The sequence below is a fragment of the Molothrus aeneus genome, chromosome 16 (genome assembly GCF_037042795.1).
Source record: "Molothrus aeneus isolate 106 chromosome 16, BPBGC_Maene_1.0, whole genome shotgun sequence".
Taxonomy (NCBI): domain Eukaryota; kingdom Metazoa; phylum Chordata; class Aves; order Passeriformes; family Icteridae; genus Molothrus; species Molothrus aeneus.
In genome coordinates this window covers 14252881-14276318 of record NC_089661.1, presented here as the reverse complement: position 1 = coordinate 14276318, position 23438 = coordinate 14252881, and the positions used below count along the sequence as shown (strand labels likewise).

General features: G+C 65.1%; 2 protein-coding genes across 3 annotated transcripts; one reads left to right on the top strand and one right to left on the bottom strand.

Moving 5' to 3' along the window:
- On the top strand, positions 1 to 9798 carry FLII (FLII actin remodeling protein). Its single transcript, XM_066561020.1, has 30 exons — positions 1 to 107; positions 1035 to 1145; positions 2199 to 2270; positions 2398 to 2478; positions 2791 to 2876; positions 3026 to 3187; positions 3282 to 3385; positions 3479 to 3654; positions 3734 to 3891; positions 3981 to 4065; positions 4349 to 4496; positions 4622 to 4755; positions 4869 to 5081; positions 5161 to 5340; positions 5414 to 5496; positions 5576 to 5650; positions 5867 to 5950; positions 6016 to 6187; positions 6270 to 6374; positions 6579 to 6770; positions 6974 to 7162; positions 7253 to 7392; positions 7507 to 7732; positions 7919 to 8073; positions 8182 to 8242; positions 8326 to 8454; positions 8531 to 8637; positions 8775 to 8880; positions 8963 to 9028; positions 9190 to 9798. The coding sequence occupies exons 1-30, from the start codon at positions 45 to 47 to the stop codon at positions 9322 to 9324; spliced, it is 3798 nt and encodes a 1265-aa protein (XP_066417117.1). The 5' UTR covers positions 1 to 44; the 3' UTR covers positions 9325 to 9798.
- A 228-nt stretch (positions 9799 to 10026) lies between these two features.
- LLGL1 (LLGL scribble cell polarity complex component 1) lies at positions 10027 to 22072 on the bottom strand. 2 transcript variants are annotated; one of them, XM_066560602.1, is made up of 23 exons: positions 21971 to 22072; positions 19313 to 19410; positions 17001 to 17082; positions 16786 to 16916; positions 16243 to 16401; positions 15998 to 16160; positions 15630 to 15765; positions 15483 to 15537; positions 15246 to 15403; positions 14947 to 15164; positions 14790 to 14857; positions 14341 to 14494; positions 13840 to 13944; positions 13382 to 13674; positions 13158 to 13311; positions 12923 to 13076; positions 12550 to 12833; positions 12068 to 12332; positions 11858 to 11972; positions 11660 to 11754; positions 11427 to 11550; positions 11275 to 11354; positions 10027 to 11082 (listed from the first exon to the last, which is right to left on the bottom strand). In XM_066560602.1, the coding sequence occupies exons 1-22, from the start codon at positions 22049 to 22051 to the stop codon at positions 11276 to 11278; spliced, it is 3171 nt and encodes a 1056-aa protein (XP_066416699.1). In that variant the 5' UTR covers positions 22052 to 22072; the 3' UTR covers positions 10027 to 11082; position 11275. The 2 variants fall into 2 exon arrangements, with proteins under 2 accessions (XP_066416699.1, XP_066416700.1); XM_066560603.1 differs by having other exon boundaries at positions 16801 to 16916.
- Positions 22073 to 23438: the final 1366 nt, after the last annotated feature.

Here is a 23438-nt window from a genome sequence, read left to right as displayed (position 1 = left end):
TCGGGGCGCGGCGCCGCCTCAGGGTCCCCCTCCGCCCTTCCGCCATGGCGGCCACCGGCGTCCTGCCCTTCGTCCGCGGCGTCGATCTCAGCGGCAACGACTTCAAGGTGCGGGGGAGCGGGAGCGGGGCACGGCCCGGCCCACAGTGCCCCGGCGGGACCGCGCCCCGCGGGACTGTCAGGCCTGGCTCGGCCCCCGGGGCGGGGGAATCCTAGGCCCGGCCCCGCCCGCGGTGGGTGACCCGGGGCAGTCCCGGTCCCGAGCCCACGGGCACTGCGGGGTCGGGGGATCCTTGACCCCCATCAAGCCGCTATGGTTGAGCCACCTGGCCCCCAGCCCACGGGGTCCCGGAGAGACCGGTGATCCCCGAGCCTCCAGCTCCCGATCCCATAGGACTGGGCGATCCCGGCTCCCGACCCCATAGGACTGGGCGATCCCATCTCCCATTCCCATAGGACTGGGCGATCCCGGCTCCCGATCCCATAGGACTGGGCGATCCCAGCTCCCATTGCCATAAGACTGGGCGATCCCATCTCCCATTCCCATAGGACTGGGCGATCCCAGCTCCCATTGCCATAAGACTGGGCGATTCCAGCTCCCCTTCCCATAGGACTGGGCGATCCCATCTCCCATTCCCATAGGACTGGGCGATCCCAGCTCCCATTGCCATAAGACTGGGCAATTCCATCTCCCATTCCCATAGGACTGGGCGATCCCAGCTCCCGATCCCATAGGACTGGGCGATCCCAGCTCCCATTGCCATAAGACTGGGTCTCCATGGCCCCCAGCTCCCATTCCCATAGAACTGGGCAATCCCAGCCCTCTAGTTCCCAATTTTATGGGACCGCTTGATCCCAATCCCCACATCTCCCCGTCCCTCAGGACTGGGTCATCACAACCCCACACTTGCCAGTCCCATAGCACTGCTCGATCCCAAACCTCCCCTGACCACTGAGCCTCAATCAGACTGAGGTTCCCAGATCCTCATCCTATGGGGCAGGTCCTCACCCTCCTCCTCCTCCTTCCCCCTGCAGGGCGGGTACTTCCCGGAGCATGTCAAGGCCATGACGAGCCTGCGCTGGCTGAAGCTGAACCGCACGGGGCTCTGTTACCTGCCCGAGGAGCTCGCTGCTCTCCAGAAGCTGGTGAGCCCCGTGTTTTGGGGTGGAACGGGGCTCCCCTGTCCTGCTGGGGCTGTAGGATCTGACAGGATCCCTGCCAGCCTGGTGGCTCAGCAGCAGATGCTCCAGTGCCTAATAATAGCACTGAGCTACAATGCGTGGTTGAAATGGGATGCAGGAGCTGTCAGGAGTGGGGCTGGCATGGACTTGCACTTGGCTTCACCTTGTTTTCCTAGAAAACCAGATTAAAAAACATGCTTAGATCCTCTACCCTGTAGCAGAAGGGAAGGGTGATGTTCACAATGGGAACAATCAAGGTTTTTGGGGCTTTTTTCCCTTCTCCTTTGCTAAAATATATAAAAAGCAGGAGCTGGCAGCTGCCTGGTTTTGTTTTTTGGGTGGTTCAACCAGGCCCTTGGTGGAGTCGTGGCTCAGCTTGGCTTTGGTGGTGTCCACAGCACATCAGGGACCTCCTCCTGTCAGTGCCAGACAAACTCAGGGCTTTAAACGCTGCCAGGAGTCCCCATCCCTGTGCCAGGTGCAGGGAATCCCTCTGTGCCACTCCTGCCAGCCCTGCCAGGTGCTCGGGGGCCGCAGCAAGATTGAAATCCTGGCATCCCACCCACAGCCTGCCAGTGCCTTGTGTTCCTGAGCAGGCAACAGCCGGGCTGGTGATGCTCAGAGCAAAACATTTCCCCAGGGAAATTCCTCCCACCCCGGCAGTGCCCACGTCTGCCTGTTCCCAGTGAGAGGCACTTCCAAGGACTGGGATCTGTGTGCACAGGGACTGTGTGGGCCAGCTCTGGGCATCCCAGAGCACCCCAAACTCCACAGCAGGGCTGAGGTGTCCTCATCCCCAGGGGAGGAGGGATGTGGAGGCAGCACAGGCACGCTGGGCCAACAAACCAGTTTGGGACTGGGAGTGTGCCAGCAGCCCTGTGTGTGACAGGGCTTCACAAGTCCCCAACTCTCCTGGGATGGAGGAGCCTCCACATCAATGTGGGGGCCCAACCCTTGCCCTGCACAGCCCCAGCTCCTCTCTCTGCTCACTGGGACCTGTCTGGGCCTTCCCTGCAGGAACACCTCTCCGTGAGCCACAACAGCCTCACCACACTCCATGGGGAGCTCTCCGGCCTGCCCTGCCTCCGGGTGAGTGTCCCCCTCCTGCCTCGGGGGTCCCCAGGCACCTCTGGGGTCTGAGGGCACACACACATCACACCTGGGCACCCTGGGGGCTCAGCAGGCAGCTGCATTCCCACCTCTCTCCCCTTTGCAGGCAATTGTGGCTCGTGCAAACAGCCTGAAGAACTCAGGAGTCCCTGATGACATCTTCCAGCTGGATGACCTCTCAGTGCTGGTGGGTGCACAGGCTCCTCAGCTGATGCAGGAGCCAGCTCAGACTCCTGGGTCCCATTCCTGCACTTTGGTGGCTCCTTGTGCTCCTTGGGAGCACCAGTTCCAAGCCCATGGCTGAGCTCCAGGGCAGCTGGCTGTTGGCAGGGTAACCCTCTGGCAATGCCTCCTTTAAAGGCTGATGCCATGGATGGGCTCCCTGGGTTCCTTGTGTGCTGGTCCAGCTCCTGCTGTGCCCCTGGAGATGGCCCCCAGTCCTGAGGTTTGGGTAGTGGTGGCTGGGGGTGACAGTTGCTTTGTGCTCCCATTTTCCCAGGACCTGAGTTACAACCAGCTCACAGAGTGTCCCAGGGAGCTGGAAAATGCCAAGAACATGCTGGTCCTTAACCTGGGCCACAACAGGTGAGTCCAGGCTAGAGTGACCATCTTCTCCTCCTGGCCATGGCCACCTCCATTGGTCACACTTTGCTCTGGGTCCTGCTCTCTGCCCCTCCTCAAGGGAGACCTGGTGCAGCTCCTAGGCCCTCCTGAATTTCCCCATATCCCTGCAGCATCGACACCATCCCCAACCAGCTCTTCATCAACCTGACGGATCTGCTGTACCTGGACCTGAGTGACAACAAGCTGGAGAGTCTCCCACCGCAGATGAGGCGCCTGGTGCACCTGCAGACCCTCATCCTCAACAACAACCCCCTGCTGCACGCCCAGCTCCGGTACAGCCCCGCTCCCCAGGCTGGCAGGGCTGCCACTGAGGCCCCTGCTCCATCCTGACTCTCTCTCTGCCCTCTGGCTCTCCCTGCTCCTCAGGCAGCTCCCAGCCATGACAGCCCTGCAGACCCTGCACCTGCGCAACACCCAGCGCACGCAGAGCAACCTGCCCACCAGCCTGGAGGCCCTGGTGAACCTGGCAGGTAGGGCTGGGGCACCCACAGAGCCCTCCAGGGGCTCTCCCAGCCCCAGTGTTAGTCTGGCTGGTGGTGTCACCCCGTTGTTTCTTTCCCCAGATGTGGACCTGTCCTGCAATGACCTCAGCCGTGTCCCCGAGTGTCTCTACACCCTGGGCAGCCTGCGGCGCCTCAACCTCAGCAGCAACCAGATCACAGAGCTGTCCCTCTGCATCGACCAGTGGACCCAGCTGGAGACCCTCAACCTGTCCCGCAACCAGCTCACCTCCTTACCCGTATGTCCCTGCCCTCGTGTGCCATCCCTGCCAGTGGTTCCATGGTTCTCCCTCACCCCACCATCTCCTCCTTCCCCAGTCGGCCATCTGTAAGCTGACCAAGCTGAAGAAGATGTACCTGAACTCCAACAAGCTGGACTTTGACGGGATCCCCTCGGGCATTGGCAAGCTCACCAACCTTGAGGAGTTCATGGCAGCCAACAACAACCTGGAGCTCATCCCCGAGAGCCTGTGCAGGTAAGGAACACACAGCTGGATCTGCTGTGTCCCCAAGAGGGAACACAGAGGTTGTGTGGTCACAGGTCACCAGCATCACTGTCCCACAGGTGCTCCAAGCTGAGGAAGTTGGTGCTGAACAAGAACCGCCTGGTGACTCTGCCAGAGGCCATCCACTTCCTGACGGATTTGGAGGTGGGCACCCAGAACCTTTCAGTCTTGGGCTGGCTCCACCACAGCCCCAGCACCTCCTTAGGACCCCAGGGCTATAGGGTGGGCTGGATGAGGCAATGGCAGGGGAGCTCAGGGCCAGTCCCTGCAATCTGCCCCATGGATCAACCCAGGCAGGCTGTGGAGCTCCCCCACATCCCCTCATCTCACTGAAGCCTGGAGCGCTCCGGAGATCTCCACCCCATGCCACACTCCAATGTCCCTGTGAGCAGGTACTTCAGCAAGGTCTCTGTGCCCTCCCTGGCAGATCCTGGACGTGCGAGAGAACCCCAGCCTGGTGATGCCCCCAAAGCCGGCGGATCGCTCCTCAGAGTGGTACAACATCGACTTCTCCCTGCAGAACCAGCTCCGCCTGGCTGGCGCCTCCCCCGCCACCGTGGCCGCCGCCGCCGCGGGTACGCCTGCAGGGAGGGGGGCACGCAGCCCCTGCCTTGGCACGGCCCTGGCAGAGCTTGGGGAGTGAGCCCTGCTCCATAGGGTGCCCCACAGGCCGCCTCTCACCCTGTGCCCGTGTCCCCAGGGAGCAGCACCAAGGACCCGCTGGCCCGCAAGATGCGGCTGCGGCGGCGCAAGGACTCTGCCCAGGATGACCAGGCGAAGCAGGTGCTGAAGGGGATGTCAGATGTGGCCCAGGAGAAGAATAAGAAGATAGAGGTAGGGTCTGGGGTGGGAAAGGGGACCTGAGGGCATCCCAATGTCCCTGGCCTACCTTGGGTGCTGGCAGGGAGTTCTGGTTGTCCCTAATTTGACCTGTTCCCGTCCCACAGGAGAGTGGGGAGGCGAAGGCGCCGGACCTGAAGACGCGGCGCTGGGACCAGGGCCTGGAGAAGCCCCAGCTGGACTACTCAGAGTTTTTCAGCGAGGATGTGGGGCAGCTGCCTGGCCTCTGTGTCTGGCAGATTGAGAACTTCGTGCCCACGCTGGTGGACGAGGCTTTCCACGGCAAGTTCTACGAAGCCGACTGCTACATCGTGCTTAAGGTACCTGGGGAGGACCAAGGGTCCCCTGCTCCCCTGCCAGGAGCTGCAGCCATCTCATCTCACACCCTGTCCTTCCCAGACCTTCCTGGATGAGAATGGTTCCCTGAACTGGGAGATCTACTACTGGATAGGGCAGGAGGCCACACTGGACAAGAAGGCCTGTTCAGCCATCCACGCCGTCAACCTCCGCAACTACCTGGGGGCTGAGTGCCGCAGCATCCGGGAGGAGATGGGGGATGAAAGTGAGGAGTTCCTTCAGGTGAGGCCAACCCCCAGCTCCCCTGTAGCCCCTAACCCCTCCTGTCCCACCCTCACCCCCTCCCTGCCCCCAGGTCTTTGACAATGACATCTCCTACATCGAGGGTGGCACGGCCAGCGGTTTCTTCACCGTTGAGGACACGCAATATGTCACCAGGTACAGCTGGGGACAGAGGCTGGGGGGATGCGTGGGGCAGGCAGTGCCCCGTGTCCCACCATGGCTGTCCCTTCCCCAGGCTCTACCGTGTCTATGGGAAGAAGAATGTCAAGCTGGAGCCAGTGGCACTGAAAGGGACATCACTGGACCCCCGGTGAGTGGCCAGGGGACAGAGGGACCTTGCAGAAGGTTCAGCAGAATCCACCTGAGACATTATAGCTGCAGTTCTGTGGTGCAAATGGGCTATGCCAGCACCTTTCTACAAAAATATGGGTTCAAACCCCCTTGGTGCCCTGCAGGGACCCCCAGGATGGGGAGAATGCTCAGCACACCCCATTCTCTCCTGACTTCTCTCACCTCTCTCCACCAGGTTTGTTTTCCTCCTGGACCACGGCCTCGACCTCCTGGTGTGGCGTGGGAGCCAGGCCACGCTGAGCAGCACCACCAAGGCCAGGTAGGGCTGGTGGGGGTGCCAGGGTGTGGGGAGCCCAGCTGCCATCTCACCTGCTCCCACTGCAGGCTCTTTGCCGAGAAGATCAACAAGAATGAGCGGAAGGGCAAGGCCGAGATCACGCTGCTCACCCAGGGCCAGGAGACCCCTGAATTCTGGGAGGTGCTGGGGGGGCAGCCCGAGGAGATCCGACCCTGTGTCCCTGATGACTTCCAGCCCCACAAGCCCAAGCTGTACAAGGTGGGGAGCCGCATCCATAGGGTCACCAGCCCTGCTGAGGTCCTGCAGCCCCCACTCACTTCTGTCCCCATCCCCTCTGCAGGTCGGCCTCGGTCTGGGCTACCTGGAGCTTCCCCAGATCAACTACAAGCTCTCCGTGGAGCACAAGAAGAGGCTGAAGGCTGATCTGATGCCAGAGATGCGCCTGGTAGGATGGGGCGGGGAGGTTCTCCCAGTCTGACCAGTGAGACTGGTTTCGTGCCCCTTGTGCCTCCAGCCGTGCCCTGGGAGAGGGAGGTTCAGCCAGCAGCGCCTGGCGGGGGGATGCTCTGCTCTGTTGGGAGCAGGCAGGGTGTTTTCCAGCTGGGACAGCCTGCAGGTGCCTGACCCCTCTCCCCTGTGGTGCCCTCAGCTGCAGAGCCTGCTGGACACCAAGAGTGTGTACATCCTGGACTGCTGGTCCGACGTCTTCATCTGGATCGGGAGGAAATCGTCGCGGCTGGTGCGGGCAGCGGCGCTGAAGCTGAGCCAGGAGCTGTGCACCATGCTGCACCGGCCCAAGCACGCCATGGTCACCAGGAACCTGGAGGGCACCGAGTGCCAGGTGGGGCACGGACTCCTCAGACGGGTGCTGGGTGCTTGGGAGGGCGCTGAGGCCAAGGGTCTGTTACCTGCTCCCCAATTACACCTTGAACGACTGCACGTGGCACCCGGTGCTCTGGTCTGGTTGATGAGGCGGGGATCGGTCACAGGTTGGACTCGATGATCTTGGAGGTCTTTCCCACCCTTAGTGATTGTGTGTTGCAGGTGTTCAAGTCCAAGTTCAAGAACTGGGACGATGTCCTGCGTGTGGATTACACCCGGAACGCCGAGACAGTGCTGCAGGACGGGGGCCTGGCCGGCAAGGTCCGCAAGGACGCCGAGAAGAAGGACCAGATGAAGGCCGACCTCACTGCGCTCTTCCTGCCCCGCCAGCCCCCCATGCCCCTCAGCGAGGTAGGGCTGGGGACCCCCATGGATCCCCCATGGCGTGGGGCTGGGTGCTGATGGAGGAGCTGGGGGCTGACACAGCTCGTGGGGCCACAGGCAGAGCAGCTGATGGAGGAGTGGAACGAGGACCTGGATGGCATGGAGGGCTTCGTGCTGGAGGGCAAGAAATTCACTCGTCTGCCCGAGGAGGAGTTTGGCCACTTCCACACCCACGACTGCTACGTCTTCCTGTGCAGGTGACAGCTGGTTTGTCCCCTCTCAGGGACTGCAGGGCCACCTTGTCCCCAACATCCCTTCCCAGTCCTCCCGACTGTCCCATCCCTCACATCATTCCCTGTTCCTGCCCTCAGGTACTGGGTGCCAGTGGAGTACGAGGAGGATGAGGAGAAAAAGAAGAAGGGTGAAGGCAAAGGGGAAGAGGAGGGTGAGGAAGAAGAGGAGGAGAAGCAGCCTGAGGAAGACTCCCAGTGCATCGTCTACTTCTGGCAGGGCCGGGAGGCCTCCAACATGGGCTGGCTCACCTTCACCTTCAGCCTCCAGAAGAAGTTTGAGAGTCACTTCCGTGGCAAGCTGGAGGTGACAAAGTTTGAGGGTGACACAGGGGTGCCCCAGCTCTGCCTTTCTTCTTCCCCAAACCCCTCTCTGCCCTCAGGCTGAAGCAGAGACAGCAGCAGAGATAGGAGCTGGCAGGGGGGTGCAGCTGGGGCTTGGAGCTGTGTTTGGGAAGTCCCAATGCCCCTTCTGACCCCCACCCCTGTGCAGGTGGTGCGCATGACCCAGCAGCAGGAGAACCCCAAGTTCCTCTCGCACTTCAAGAGGAGGTTTGTGATCCACCGGGGCAAGAGGAAGGACAGGGTCAGCACTCCCCAGCCCAGCCTGTACCACATCCGCACCAATGGCGGGGCCCTCTGCACCAGGTCAGTGCCAGGCAGCACCCACGGGTGCCACATCCAGCTGGGATACCTGCTGGTGGGCACAGCTGCCAGCTCTCCCTGATTTGTGCCTTGGGGGGGCTCCATCTCCAGGTGCATCCAGATCAACACGGACGCTGCTCTGCTCAACTCCGAGTTCTGCTTCATCCTCAAGGTACTGCTCATGACTGAGCATCCTCAGGGCTGCCTGGGTGCCCTCCTGCCTCTCTGGGCAGCCCTGACCCCACTGTCCCCCAGGTGCCTTTTGAGAGCACAGACAACCAGGGCATTGTCTACACCTGGGTGGGCCGGGCAGCTGATCCTGACGAGGCCAAGCTGGCTGAGGACATCATGAACCACATGTTTGATGACTCCTACAGCAAACAGGTGAGCAGGGCTCAGTGCCACCTTACCTGAATGACAGTGCCCACCCAGGCCACACTCAGCCTTGTTCTCCTTTCAGGTCATCAACGAGGGAGAAGAACCTGAGAACTTCTTCTGGGTGGGCATTGGGGGCCAGAAGCCCTACGATGAAGATGCTGACTACATGAAGCACTCACGGCTCTTCAGGTGGGCACTGGCCTCAGAGCCCATCCCCTTTGGGAACCAACCAGCCAGAACAGCTGCTCCATCAGATCCCTGCCCTCTGCATGAGCCAAGTCCTAACAAACTCATGCCTGATGCTGTCCCTGTCTGTCTCCCTGCAGATGCTCCAATGAGAAAGGTTATTTCTCCGTGTCAGAGAAGTGCTCAGATTTCTGCCAGGATGACCTGGCTGATGATGACATCATGCTGCTGGACAACGGGCGGGAGGTGAGCTGGGGGCACAAGGCTCTCCTGGGTCCAGATCTTCCATGGCTCTGTGGGCTGAGCCCAGCTGCTGATCCTTTTGCAGGTCTACATGTGGGTGGGCACCCAGACCAGCCAGGTGGAGATCAAGCTGAGCCTCAAGGCGTGCCAGGTAAGACCTCCCTCCTTCCTGGGACTGCATGGGGGAGAATTTGGGCACTTCCATCTCCCCTCTGCGCCCTGACCTGGCTGCTGCAGAGCTCTGGGCTGGGGAATGTGAGGGTGGGTGAGGTGGGTGAGGGCCAGGCCCCCCATGGCAATGCTCTGCCCCAGGTCTACATCCAGCACATGCGCTCCAAGGACCCCACACATCCCCGCAAGCTCCGGCTGGTGCGGAAAGGCAACGAGCCCTGGCCCTTCACCCGCTGCTTCCACGCCTGGAGCGTGTTCCGCAAGCCGCCCACCTAAGGGTGGGGGGCACCTGGTGCCCCGGGCATGGCCCCCCTGGCACAGCCCCCCTGGCACAGCCAGCCCAGCACCCGTGCTGCCGCCACTGCCAGGCTCAGCCTGGAGCTGCCTCCCCCCGAGCCGGGGCCGGGGGGGATCACTGGGGCTGTCCCTCTGTCCCCCCTTCTCCCAGCACAGGGCCCAGCTCAGCCCCTGCCCTTCCTGGGGGGCATATGGGGTGGTGTGGGCCCCTGTCACACCCTGCTTGGGGATGCTGCTGCCCCAAACCAGTGCTGAGCTCCCCCCGTGGCTGGGGGATGGGAGTGACCCCCAGTTTGGGTGGGAGGATGCTTTGCTAAGGAGAACGGGGGGCAGGGAGCGAGGGGCTGTGAGCCCTGGGCCTTACAGCTGGTCCCTGGTGTCCTGGGGACTGGACCCCCAGCAGGGATCAGCCCATCTGGATCATATCAATAAAGGCTGTACTTCTCACCTCGACCCTGTCCCAGGCTCTGACTCACTCCCAAATGGGGTCACCCCCAACCCTGATCGTGCCCCTCTGCAGCTCAGCACTCACCTGTCTCCAAGGCTCAGCAAACACCTGCAGCCCAGGCAGCTGATATTAAATGCTTTATTTTCAATATTAAAAACCAGTATTTTTAATAACTAAACAATGCTAAATTCATCTTACCAAAAAAAAAAAAGAAAAAAAAAAAAAAGATGAGGTTGGGTTGGGGGGGAGGGTTCTACCAGGGACGCTACAGCCCCGGCCTCGGCCGGCAGCAACCGAGCCCAAACCCCCCCAGCCACACACGTACCACAAGGGAGCCCGGGGGGGCCCAGCTCCCCAAAGGAGAGGGGCAGGGGCCAGCTGAGCCCCATGGGAACAGCCACCATGGGCCAGGGGACAGAGCTGGCCCGCAGCAGCTGTGTCACCACAGCCCCCCAGGAGGACGACGCCAGGCTCGGAGCCCAGGGGGGATTTGGCACAGTGAGACCCCCAGGGTGGGGCAGCCCCGCCTGGGGCAGGAGGGGGCTGGGGTAACCCCATCTGCCCCCTCCCAGCACCAACATGGAGCAGGAGCAGGAGCCTGCGTGTGATTCCACAGCGTGATCCCATCCCAAACCCACCCCGTGGCAGGAATTAGTGTCAGAAAGGAGCAGCAGGCACAGAGCCCAACCTGGAGAATAGCCCTTGGAGAAGCCACTAAGAGAAAAAGGCCACCTGTGACCCCCCAGCGTGCCCCTCCTCGGGCTGCTCAAGGCCTCTGCTGCCCACCTGGGAGCCAGGGGGTCCCCACTGGGCTCCCCTGGGGGGACAGTCCCTGTGCAGCAGCCAGAGCCTCCTGGCAGGCAGGGAACGGGGCTGTAAACTGCAGGGAGCCGGGCATGTAAACACAGACCAGGGTACGGGGGGGCCGTGCCCGGGGGCTTCTGACCCCCCACTGCCCCAAGGGACCAAAACCAGGGGACAAGGGGGGGTCCACAAGTCCCAGCCCTCCCCGTGGAGCCGGGGAAGCAGCAGCATCCCCCAGGAAGGGGGCTCTGGAGCAGGGGACAGTGACACTCGACCGTGTATAAAAAAGGAACTGATCTTCCCCGGGAAGAGTTTGTGCCCCACGGCGCCGGGGCCGGGCAGGGGGTGTGGGGAGTGCCGGAGCCGGGGTGCAGATGTTAGAGAGGAGGCCAGTCTACGTTACATGGGGAGGGGCGCGGGGGTCCAGTCGAGTCGCGCATCCCGGGAATCCGAGCACTGAGATGGGGCAGGGAGGCCGGCGATGCCTGCGGGAGAGGCAGCTCCTCAGCAGGAGTGGGTGGGGATCAGGACAGGCATTCCCCCTGCTCCCCCTCCCCTGCAAGCCCCAGGGATCACAGCTCCATCCTCCCATGGTGGATCACGAAGCCAGGGCACTGTGCTGGGGTCCCAGTTCCAAATCCCACTCCCATCCCAGGGACCACCAGCCCCTCACAGACCTCACTTGATGAGGATCCCTGTGGGCCGGGCCTCGTCCTCGCTGGTGTTCCTCAGGTTCTGCTCTGCTTCCTCCGAGGACCTGGGGCAGAGCAGGATGAGAGGCACTGCCACAGCCCCTCAGCACCGTTTACCCCATTCCCACCCCACTCACGCCAGGAAATCCTTCACTTCCTCCACGGTGATGTCCCCGGTGGTGTCCAGCGGGGTCTCCAGGCTGCTGTTGGGGGAGTCGATGGGGCCGGGCGAGAAGGCGGCTGGGTGCTCCTCAGGGGACCCTGGGGAGTCACAGGACAGGAGGGATTGGGGACAGCCAGGCGTGGAGCAGGGCTGTGGGACACGGTGTGTGTGCAGCGTGCAGGGACAGGGTACAGGGGGGTCACTCACGGTCACTGTCCGAAGGGGAGTGCTGGCCCTCGGAGCTGCGGGGGACGTGGGTGCCGTTCGCCTGCGGCAGCTTCGGTGTCACAGCTGAGCTGTTGCTGCAAGGAAACAGGGAGAAGTTATGGCCAGAACCAGTGTCATGGGGTGGGTGTATGGGGGTTCCACCACAGCAAAGCCCCTCACGCCCCCGAGACAGCCCACCTGAGGCAGGAGGTGTCCTGGAGCCGGGCGACCTCCAGCCGGCACAGTGGCTCTGTCACATTCCTGGCGCTCAGCGAGAAGCGCTCAAACTCAGATGGTGAAATTAGGTAGAAACCTACAGGGAGGACAACGACGAGCCTCAGGCATCCCCCACAGGGCTGCAGGTGAGGTCAACACCCCATTGACACAGACATCACCTGGTGTCCTCACCTTGGCCGTGCTTGGTGAAGACACAGGAGGCGATGCCGCTGATGTCCTCCTTACGGATGCAGCTGTAGTGGACCTGGGGCCGCAGGCTGGGCACGGTGAAGATGTGGATGTCCCCCAGGTTGGTGAGACAGGCCAGGCAGTTTTCCAGCCTCTCCTCAGAGCCAGCGCTGGCCAGGCTCACCAGGGCCACCTTCCTCACCCGGCAGCCCTCGTGTGCTGTCAGCTTGAACTTGGTCTTGGCACTCACTTTGGGCAGCGTGAACACCTGGGGGGCAGGAGGAGCCGGGCTCAGGGGAGAACAGGAACCTGCAGGGTTTAGGGGGGCACCTTCCCCTTGGATTCACACCCTAGAACAGGCATAGGAGTGCCCCCAAAACCTGACTGGTCACCTCCAGTCCCTGCATGATGAAGACATCCAAAGAGGACAAGGGACATTTTGTGTCCCATCTCTACCACAGCGGGACACTGAGCCCCACACTCACCTTGAACTGTTCCTCAGAGGAGATGAGCATGGAGTGGCTGCCCTGCATGTCGGGGGCCTTGGCCAGGTCCCGAGACACCTCGTAGGGCTCGGGCAGGGGGTTCCCCCGCCCGTCCAGCACCGCAATGGCCACCACGGGCGCCCGGTGCATCAGCTGGATCTCCTTCCCCAGCACCGCCTCCACCGCCCGCTCCGAGAACTTCTCCTGCGACGGCACCTCCAGGGCGTAGGCAAACACCGAGCCCGAGTTGGTCCCTGCCCACATCGTGGGGCCGTGGTGGGCGGCTGTGGGGGTGGAGCAGTGTCAGAACCCCCTCCCCACAGACCCAGCCTGGGGGCTTTTCCCAGGGAGGGAGGCAGGGAGGGGGTCTCACCGTCACGGAGGAAGGTGTCGGCAAAGTAGAGGCACCGCACGACCCCCGAAAGCGAATCATCGGCTGAGCGAGGCTCGATCCGCCGCTGCACCGGAGTCATCTCCACCTCGGGGGGACCTGCCTGCTCCGCCAGCTGCGCATTGGCCTCCTGCACCTGGCGAGGGGACACAGGGTCGCTCACTCTCTGCTGGGTGGGGACGGGGAGCTGCCACGGTGACCCCCACTCCCTGCCCACCTTGCTGGAGGGGCTGCTGGCATTGAGCCTCTTCTTGCCCGACACGCGGCTCTTGCGGATGCGGCGGAAGGACTGGCGCAGGGACTTCTTGAGGGACTTCACGCGGGACAGGGGCCCCTCCATGGCCAGCGAGTCGTTGGGGTGCAGCGTACACCTGTAGGCACCAAGGCTGCTCAGCACCCCCAGGCCATCCAGGGGTCCCCAGCACCGAGGTCCCCCCATACCTGGCCAGCACGGGGTTGCGCCGGTAGTAGTCGAAGAGCCCGAAGCCGTGGCTGGTGCCGAAGGCCACGAGGTTCCACTCGGAGTGGAGGGTGACGGCGGTGACGGCGGCGGGGGGCACGCACTGCACCAGCACGCTGGGCTGGAAGCCGGGGGGGAAGTGGAGGGGCCCGTTCCGGGGGGCCAGGCGGTCGTGGCCCTTCCAGGTGAAGCCCTCACGGTCCTGCAGCAGGTCCACGGTGGCCACGCTGACCGCGTGCTCTGACTTCTCATCGCTCAGCTCCATCACCAGCACCTGCAGGGACAAACACAGACAGGGGGACACACTGGACCTCCCCCAGCCAGCCAGCCTGCTGCACACCGGGGGCTAAACCCAGGCTAGGAGCCCCTCAAGGACAACCGTGGGGGTCTGTAGCCCCCTCATGCTGTGGGTCCCCAATGGGGAAGCCCCTGCTCTTACCTGCCCCGCCGTGCCAGCCACCACCATCTTGGCCGTGTACTTGCAGAGCGCGATCTTCTGCACGCCCAGGCGCGGGTCATCGCTGTAGGGATCAAAGCAGCCCACCTGCGGGAGGGGACAGCTGAAGGGACAGCCAGGACCCCGCACACAGCTGTGGGACAGCCCCCCTGCACCCCCGCATCCCTCCGCCAGCTGTGGCACACGGGCCACTCTGGGCATCACGCCCAGGAAAAGTCTGTCCCCACTCACCCCCCGGCCCTGTCCCCCATGCTGGGGGAGACCCATGGACGGGGCCCACGGAAACAAGCGTCCCTTGTGTCCCCACAGTGCGTCACACAGCAGCTGTGCCCTGAGCCGGGGGACACGTCCCCGGGGCGCAGCCGAGATGGCTCCAGCAGGTGCATCCCCCGTGCCCAGCTCTGGGTTTGCCCCCTCCAGTGCTGGCAGAGCCAGGAGGGTGCTGAGCTCCATGGCAGTGTCACCCTGCCCAGGGGACCTCACCTTGCGGAACGGAGGCCACTCCTCCTCGCCCGCCTGGTTGAGGCTGTCATTGTGCTCACAGTCTGTCTGGAAGATGTTGGCGGTGCCCAGCTTGTAGAGGGGCTTCAGGGAGACCCCCGAGGCATCCCAGAACCGCACCGTGCCGTCCTCGTGCCTGGGAGGGGGGGGTCCTGTCAGTGTGGGCCCCAACATCTGCCCGGCTAACAAGAGCTGCCTGTGTGCTGGCAGCCACAGTGCCAGAGGGGGGGACACGGGGGACAGCGCAGCAGGTGACACACTCATGCCCAGCCAGAACAAAAAGGGGCAGCCCACCCCAAATGAGGGAGTGGATGCCACCACCATCCCAATTAGCAATTAGAGCCATTAATCTCCACCAGAAATGGGTGTGGATGTGTCCCCCCCCACATTTTGGGGTTCCCAGGCCCCCTCCCTGCTGCCAGCCCACTCACCCGGTGAGGAGAAGCCCCCTCTGCGTGGGCTCCTGGGCCAGGTTCTTCCCCCCATCAATGGGCCAAGCCTGGAGGGAGGGATGGAGGAAGGGATGAAGCCACTGGGCCATGCTGGAAGGGCTCAGCAGGACCCCTCCCCACCACCCCCATCACTGACCGCAGAGGATTGCCGGGGGCTCTGCTGCTCGCCCACGCTGACGATCCTCTCCCAGAGCTTGAGGGGCACGTTGGAGACATGGCAGGAGCAGGTGATGGCAGAGGAGTGCAGAGGTGCCAGGTACGGGGCAGGGATGGTGGGCCAGCCCGGTGTCTGCAGGTCGATGGCCACCAGCTCCTCCTCCACCAGCACCACGAGGGCTCGGGGGTTCTCAAAGCCTGGGGAGGGGGGAGATGGCTGCTGCACGTGGAGACCCCCACAGCATCACCCGCTCCCCGGGCGGCCCTGGCAGGACGTACCTCCCTCGGGCACCTCTGCGCTCTGCACAGTGAAGAAGTCAATGACGCGGGAGGTGAAGTCGAGTGTGGCCAGGGTCTGGCCCTGCAGCACGCTGACACAGTGCCTGTCACCATAGCTGGCGCGTGGCATCCCCCCACTGAAGATGATGAAGGGGTTCCTGGGTGGGATGAAGCAGTTGCCATCAGACCCTGGACCCCCAAGTGCCCCCTGTGCCCATGCCCAGCCCACCCACCTACCCTGACTCGCAGGTTCGCCAGAGGATTTTGCTGATGGCTTTGCAAGGGAACGGCCCTGAAATGAAAACACCAACACTGGCTGTAGCACCGGGATATGGGAGGGGATCAGCTCCCAACCCCAGAGCCCCCCAGACCCCCATCCTGTACCGTAGGGGATGGTGGACATGACGGGCTGCTGGGTCCTCAGGCCGGTGCCGCTCGCTGCCCACACCATGTACCCGCCGTCGCTGTGGGAGCTGACGATGCTCGTCCCGCTCTGCTCCCAGGCCAGGCTCTCCAGCTGCTGCAGGGCCACACGGGGGGCTCAGCACTCACATGGGAACACACACACACAGCCCCACCAGCCCCACATGGATGGGGACACACACACCCAGGGCCATGGCCCCACCAGCCCTGGTACCTGGTTGCCCAGGCCAGGCTCTCCAGCTGCTGCAGGGCCACACGGGGGGCTCAGCACTCACATGGGGACACACACACACACACACCCAGGGCCATGACCCCCCCAGCCCCAGTACCTGGTTGCCCAGGAAGAGATGCAGGACAGCACGAGTGCTCTGCTCCCACAGGACCAGCAGCCCCCGGCTGTAGCCGATGAGAAGCCGGCTGCCGTTGCGTGGGTGCTCCTGGATGGACTCCACGGGCCCCAGCGCCTTCCCACAGCGATAATCATCAGGGACACTGGGGGGGAACAGGCACAGGGGGTCAGAGATGGGCTGGGGGTGATGGGGATGCAGGGGCATGGGGCCTGCAGGGCTCTCACCTCTGCAGGATCTCATCTGGGAAGAGGGTTTTGTCCTCCAGCAGCGTCAGGGTGGGCAGGGTGACAAAGTACACGGCACCACCCTCAGTGCCCAAACAGACCATGGCACCAGCAGCCATGGGCAGGACCACTGTCACCCGTGTGATGCCAGGAGAGCAGCTGTGGGGGGAACAGGGGCTGCCTCAGCACCAGGTTGGGTCTGGGGGAGCGTCAAAGAGACCCAGACCTGCCCTGCTCCATCCCTCCATTCCCATCTCCCTGAGTGCAGGAGGACAAGGGCAAGGACAGCCTCAGTGCCAACAGCAATTACAGCCATTAATCACCCCCGGGCCCTGCCAGCACCATAAAAATCCAGAGCTGTTCCCTGCACTCAGCATCTCAGCTGAGATCAGAGGAGCATCCCAGTGGGGCAAACACCACCACGGAGAGGACCTTGGCCACCATCCCGCCCCGGCAGACCGGCTGCTCCCCCGCGCCGTTCCCAGCCGGCACCGGCACCGCCGCAGCCCCGTGGGGGAGCGGCTCCGACCCCCAGGCAAGTACTTAGCGCCGGCGGACCCTGGGCGTCCCGGGAGGCCGAAGCTGCGGGTCTCCTCCAGGTGGGAGCAGCCCTCCTTGTGGCACACCTCCCACAGGTGCAGCGTGTTGTCGTCCAGCAGCGACAGGAGCCAGCCCTGGGGATGGAGGGGGGGATGATAGAGGGGTGTGTGAGGTGCTGGGGGGCTGCTGCCAGGTTCCCCCCCGGGACACCCTCGTACCTGGCCGGGAAGGAAGTGCAGCTGGGTGACAGTGGCTGTCTCCTTGTGCAGGCCTGTCAGCTCCACACCCGGTGCGCCATATCTGGGGGGGCCGTCAAAGAAACAACAAGGGTAGGGCCCCCCCCCCCCCACACACCCTTCCCCAGCAAACTCAGGACCCTCCGTATTCCCTCAGGTCACAGTTCTGCCTGCAAACACCAGTTCAGCCCCCTGTCCCCAGGAGAGCCAGGGCAGAGCATCCCTGGCTGCACCCCATGCCAGAGCTGGCCTGGGCACCACCATCCCCATCCGGGATCCACCAAGCACCTCCAACTCCAACCAGGACGCTCTGAATCAGCCTGAAATCCACCAAGCACCTCCAGCTGGGGCACGGCAGGTCAGGCTGGGATCCACCAAGCACCTCCAGCTGGGATGTCCCAGGTCAGGCTGGGATCCACCAAGCACCTCCAGCTAGGATGTCCCAGGTCAGGCTGGGATCCACCAAGCACCTCCAGCCAGGATGTCCCAGGTCAGGCTGGGATCCACCAAGCAGCTCCAGCCGGGATGTCCCAGGTCAGGCTGCGGCCAACGCTCACAGCTGGGCTGGGTGTGCGAGAGGCGCCGGGAGCCCCGGCACGCACCGGCGGCGGGGTGGGGTTCGGCATGCGCCGGCACAGCCGCACTCACCCGACTGGTCCCGGCTCCTTCGGCGACGCCGCTCGGCAGGAACGGCAGCAGGAACCGCGGCAGGAACCGCGGCAGGACCCGCGCAGCGGCTGCAGCACCGCACAGAGCAGCCCAGCCTGGCATCCCCAGCACACCCAGCAGCCCCAGACCAGCTGCTGCCCCCAGCCCGGTGTCACCAGTGTGCTGTGCAGCCCCTCTGGGCATGCTGTGTGCTGGGAGTCCTTGCCCCTGGCCACCCTCTGGCGCCCTGGGCACGGGGAACCAGCCCGGCGGCTCTGCCCGGCCGGACAGGCAGGAGCTGTCTGGCAGTGCTGGGCACAGCGGAGCTGGCAGAGCCAGGGACAGCCACAGAGTTTGGAGACAGCAGGGAACAGGGCATGGGAATGAAGCAGGGAGCACGCAGAGGGCTCTCGGTGCGACATACATGGGGGATGCCGCCCATCCTTGCTCATTCTGGGGTCTTTCCCCACCCAAAAGAGTGCCACAAGCTGAGAGAGCCCTCAAGGCAAGTGGCTCGGGCACACCAGTGTCACCAGTATGTGGAATGGGGGTCCAGGCACAGGGACCTCCAGCTGTCCCAGGAGACCCCCCCAGGCACTGGCTGCCCCTCAATGCCGGGCTGTCAGCAACCAGATCTGCCCAGCCCGGCCGGGGAGCACCCAGGGGTGCCCCCACTAACCAGTAACGCCAGTCAGGCCAGCTCCGGCTGCTGCCTCGCCCGGCCCCGGCTTCCCCGGCACCTCCAGCCTCCAGAAGCATCTTTTTGGAGGCAGCCAGAGCAGGGCCATGTAGGCACGGGGTACCACGCCGGGTACCACCCCAAAACCATCCCCGCAGAGGATGCTCAGGACACCGCAGCCCCCCACAACCGCATCCCCGCCGTGCCGGGGGGGGCTCAGCTGGGACCGGCACCGCGGGCTGGGCGGGCGAGTGGGGCGGCCGGCGACGTCGCGGCCGGGCTGGCTGGCACCCGGGCGGCCCCGGCAGAACAAAACACGCCATCTTTGTGCTCGGGAGGCAGCGAGCCGCCGGCCTGGGGGAGGGGGAGCGCGGCCGCCCCCCACACCCCGACCCCGCTGCGGGCGCGGCCGCCCCCAGCCCGCATTCCTGCAGCGCGGGGCCCCCCGAGCACGGCCCGCATCCAGCCCTGGCCGCCCGCCAGCAGAGCCCTCTGAAGTCTCCCTGCACGCTGCCGCCAACAAAGCCCGGCCGGCCCCGCTCGGCGTCCCCCGCTTCGGCCCCCCAGCCGGCACCGGGCTCCGCGCCCACCGCAGCCCCGGGCCGGCCAGAGCCCCCGCTGCTCCCTCCCCCGAGGGCTGAGTGGGTGAGGATGGACAGGAGCCCCCCGGGATAAGCGGGGTAACAGCGGGAAGGACCCCATTGGGATGCCCCCGAGCCTCTTTTTTCTCCCCGGCGTTTTTTGGGCGAGGCGGGGGTTTCCTCCAGCCGCCCCCTCGCCGCCCGGCCCAGCTGCAGCACAGCTGGACGGAGGGATGGACGGCAGCCGAGTGGGGGCTGCCGGATGGGCCAGAAGCAGCACAGCCACGTCTCCAAGCATTCTCCGGGATGGGGACAGGCAGAGAGGAGCGAGCGCAGGAGGGTCCGGGAGGTCCTTACCTCCTGCTCATGTGGGAGGAAAAGGATACAGCTTGACGGCTCCCGCCTTGGTGCCGATGGCCATCACTCGCAGCACGGGGTCGTAGGCCAGGGCGCTGGGCTGGCTGGGGAAGCCGTGCTCCACCGTCTGGCGTGGAGACATGCAGGTCAGAGCAGGACCCCGCGCCTCTGACACCCCCAAACCTCCCACAGCCCCCCTCACCCCCGATCCCACACCAGCCTGAGCATCACCCCTACAATGGGGGACCACAAAGATGCTGCTCTGTCCCCCAGTGCCACCAGGGAGAGCTTTGAGGAGAGGGGACATCACTCCTCACCCAATTTCCACCCAGCACCCCAAAACCCAGCCCAACAGCCGCACCACGGGCCGGGGTAGCTCTGACCTTGAACGAGCTGTCCCACTGCCCGCCAGCACTTTGGGGATGGGACCCCTCTGCTCGAAACCCCCGCGGTGAGGACCCCCCGGGAGAGGCGAGCGGGACCCCCCCGCTGCGACATCACCGGGCGTCCCCGGTGCCGGGCGGCAGAACCAGGCGAGCGGGACCCGCCAGCGCCAGGGACGTCCCCGCCGGAGCCGCGTGTCACCCGAGGGCACCTTCCCAAGGAAGTCCGGGCCGTGCGGCGTGCCCGGGCTCGCCGGCTGGGGAGGGGCTGCCCCGGCAGCGGGGGGACGCGGGGGGCACCCACCGGGCCGGCCCGCGGTGCGGGCACCGCAGGGCTCCCGAGGGCAGCTGGGCTGAGCAGCCACGGCGCGATCAGACGATACGGAGGCCGCCGGAGCCAGCCTGGCCGGATCCTGACCTGCTCCCTTTGTCTGGGGCATCCGAGAGGCGCAGCGGGGCGGCTTTCCGCACCCGCCGGCGGCAGCCGCTGTCACCCCGGCTCCTGTTCCCCTCCCAAGGGACAACTTCAGCAGCGTGAAAACGTCCCCAGCCCGTCCCAGGCGTCCCGGCCCATCCAAGGGGGTCCCAACACGTCCGAGAGGCGAGGAAGTGGATGCTCGTGGGTGCCGACCCACGCAGGGTCACGGTGAATCCCCCCGGGATGCACGCTGCGCTGGAGGACGGAGCTGGGACAGCGGCAGCAGCACAGGGGACACCACAGCGATGCTTTAGGCCAGAAACCAACACCGTGACACCGGCAAAGACTCCTCAAAAAGCGCTGTCGCAGTTCCCCAGCACTCCCAGCCCCAAAGGGGGACCCGGCTCAGCCCCCCAGCCGCAGCCCCCGCTCCCGCCCGCATCCGGCAGGCTGTGCCGGCCGGCCAAGGCGCGCTCCCGGCCAAATTACAGCAAATCCCAGGCAGATCTGGAGCTCGGGAGGAAAAACAACCCTTAATGGGAGGCAGGTGGGCAGCCGGCGGCCCCAGGGCTGGGACGGCCGCGAGGGGCTCTCCTCAGCCTCTCCCCAGCGCATCCCACCGGCACACACCGCCCATAGACCCGGCCGTGGCACTGAGCTCCCCAAAAACGGGGGGCTCTGGCTGGGCTGAGCCTTGCACCCCCGGCCAGACCCTCACCCAGGGCAGCGAGCTGGGGGTCAGGGCTGTGCTGGGCAGCACCGCACACCCCGACACCCGCGGGACAGCTGCGGGACAGCCCGGGGGGCGCTCCGGGGCACGGCAGAGGCCCCAGCAGGAGCTGGGCAAGCACCCCACAGCAGTGCCGGGATGGACAGACAGATGGGCACGGCTTGGGCTCATCCAGGGGCGCTGCCGGCGGTCTCATGCCCCGCGGCCAGGGCAGGAGAATGGTCCCAAGGCTTCCTGGACAAGGTGCACCAAGTGCCAGGTGGGCACCCGCTGGCACAGCCCGATGTCCCGAGGGAAGGATCTGGCACCCCAGGGTTGGTGGGGGTCGCGCCAGGGTTGTTTGATGAGCCTGGGGGTCTCTCCCACCCCAAATGAGGGGTTAAGTGGGAAAACTCGAGGGAGGAGGGGGCAAGTGCTGACCTCTCATGTCCCCACAGAGACGCATCTTTGGGGTGCCAGGGAACCCCGAAAGCCCAGGGGGTCATTGCCACAGCCCTTCTGGCTGACACAGGGGGTCCAGCCCCCCGGTATCCCACCCCTGGGGAGACCGGGGTGAGCCTCTCATGGGGGATGCAGCCAGGGATGCCCCAAGGCCAGACAGGGTGCGGGACCACGGGTCACCCCAAAACGCCCGTGAGCGAGGCCTCGGGGAACCCACGGGACAGGGGGAGTGCGGGAACCGGGGCGCTCCAGGGAACCCCCCCAGGAGGGGCTGGGACGGGGATGTCGCGCTGCCGAGGGGGTCGCATCCTCTCCCGGAGTGGCCCCCTGCACCGCACGGGGAGGAGCGCAGCCCCCGGTGCGCATCCCGCACCCGGGGCTCCCGGGACCCACCCCCGGGGGTGCATCCTGCCGGGGCGGCCCACCAGCCCGTCCCGGGATCCCCCGGCCAGGCGGCCCTGCCCTTTCTGCGCGCCCCTTCCCCGGGAGCGGGGAGGTCCCGGTGCGCGGCTCCCCCGGGGCTTCAGCCGGTCCCGGGGGGCGGTGCCCCGCACGCTGCTCGCCTCCCCGCGGGCAGCATCCCGCCGGGGTCCCAGAGCCCCGCGGCACCGGGGGGCTCCCCGCTCGCCGCACCCTGCCCGGTACCCCCGGTGCCTCCGGTGGTAGCCGCCCCCCCGGGATCCACCGCCGCGCCCCCCGCTCGCCCCAGACGCACCTTGCTGAAGGCGAAGAGGTCGTGGCGGAGGCGGTCGCGGTGCGGGTCGGCACCCTGCCGCCGGAACCGAAACTTCATCATGGTTGGGCCGGCGGCGGCGGCGGTGGCGGTGGCGCGGTACCGGGCGGGGCGGGCGCGGCCGGCGGTCCCGGGGCCGGTCCCGGGGCGGCGGTGGCGGTGGCGGGGCCGGGGCGCGGCGCGGGGCGGGGCCGGCAGGGGGCGCGGCGCCGGTGCGGGGTCCCCGGTGCCGGTGCGGGGTCCCGGTGCGCGCGCCCGCCGAGCCCGGGCAGGCACCGCCGCGGCGGGGGCGGGGCGAGACCCTGACGGACAGCTCCACCCGCCAATCACCGCGCGGCAACGCGCGCCGCGCGCCGCGGCCCCGCCCACCCGCGCTGCGCCTGCGCCGCCGCGGCGGCCGATGGGATGTGTAGTCGTCCAACTCAACGCCCTCTGCGCTGGGTTTATTTATGTTGTTTTTAAAATACTCTTCTTTCGGTTTCTTCCCTCCCCGTGGGCAGAGTGAGAAACAGTGAGGATACCCCAAGCCTGGTCACCGTGGTCACAACCCCCCACAAACACGGGGTGTCGTGGATTTAGGGTCTCATCGTGTGCCCCACAGCCATGGGGTGCATCAACATGGCGGCGGGCCGGCTCCTAGGCCCGGAGCATCCTGCCGGCTCCCACAATGAGCATCCGAGCCTCATTCCCGGCTGGCCACTCATTCTTCCCGCCAGGGCACCGGGAATGTTGTTCCCCACTCCCCCCACGGCATCACGGCAAGGTGGGAGGGGGAGCAGCCTGCCCTGCGCCCAGTTTTGGGGTGAGTCAGCCCGGGCAGGGCACGGCTTCCCCTCCCTGCTGACTAACCCGGCCCGGGGGGATGCGGCTCGGGCTGACTCAGGGGCTGGGGCGGAAAACAGCCCGGGGGTGAGCGGGGAACACGGCCCGGTGATGGGCTGTGGGTCATGGGGGGATGGATGGAGGGGCCTGAAGCGTCAGCACAGCCCTGGGGAATGAGTGTGGGCAGGGTGGGTCTGCTCTGAGGAGAGAGGAAAGGAGGAAGAACTCGGAGGAGGAAGAAGGAGAAAGAAGGGGGTAGTGACAATGGGAGGAGAGAAGGAGGAGAGGTGGAGGAAGGGGATAAGAGGTAAAGAGGTGTGAAGAAGAGAAGGAAGGAGGATGGAGATGAGGAAGGAAGAGATGGAGATGAGGAAGAGACGGAGAGGAGAGGAGAGGAGAGGAGAGGAGAGGAGAGGAGAGGAAGAAGGAAAGAAAGGAAGAAGAGAGGAGAAGCAATACCACAGACCAGCAGATCCCATCCATGCCCCCTCTGGCACCTCACAGCCACCCCACCATCTCCCTCTTGCAGGAGGGAAACACCAGGAGGAAGAGGAGCTCAGTGCGAGGCCGAAGCCCAGGGTGCTGGCAGGAAGGCAGAGATCCCTGTCCCTCCTTTCTAGGACAGCTC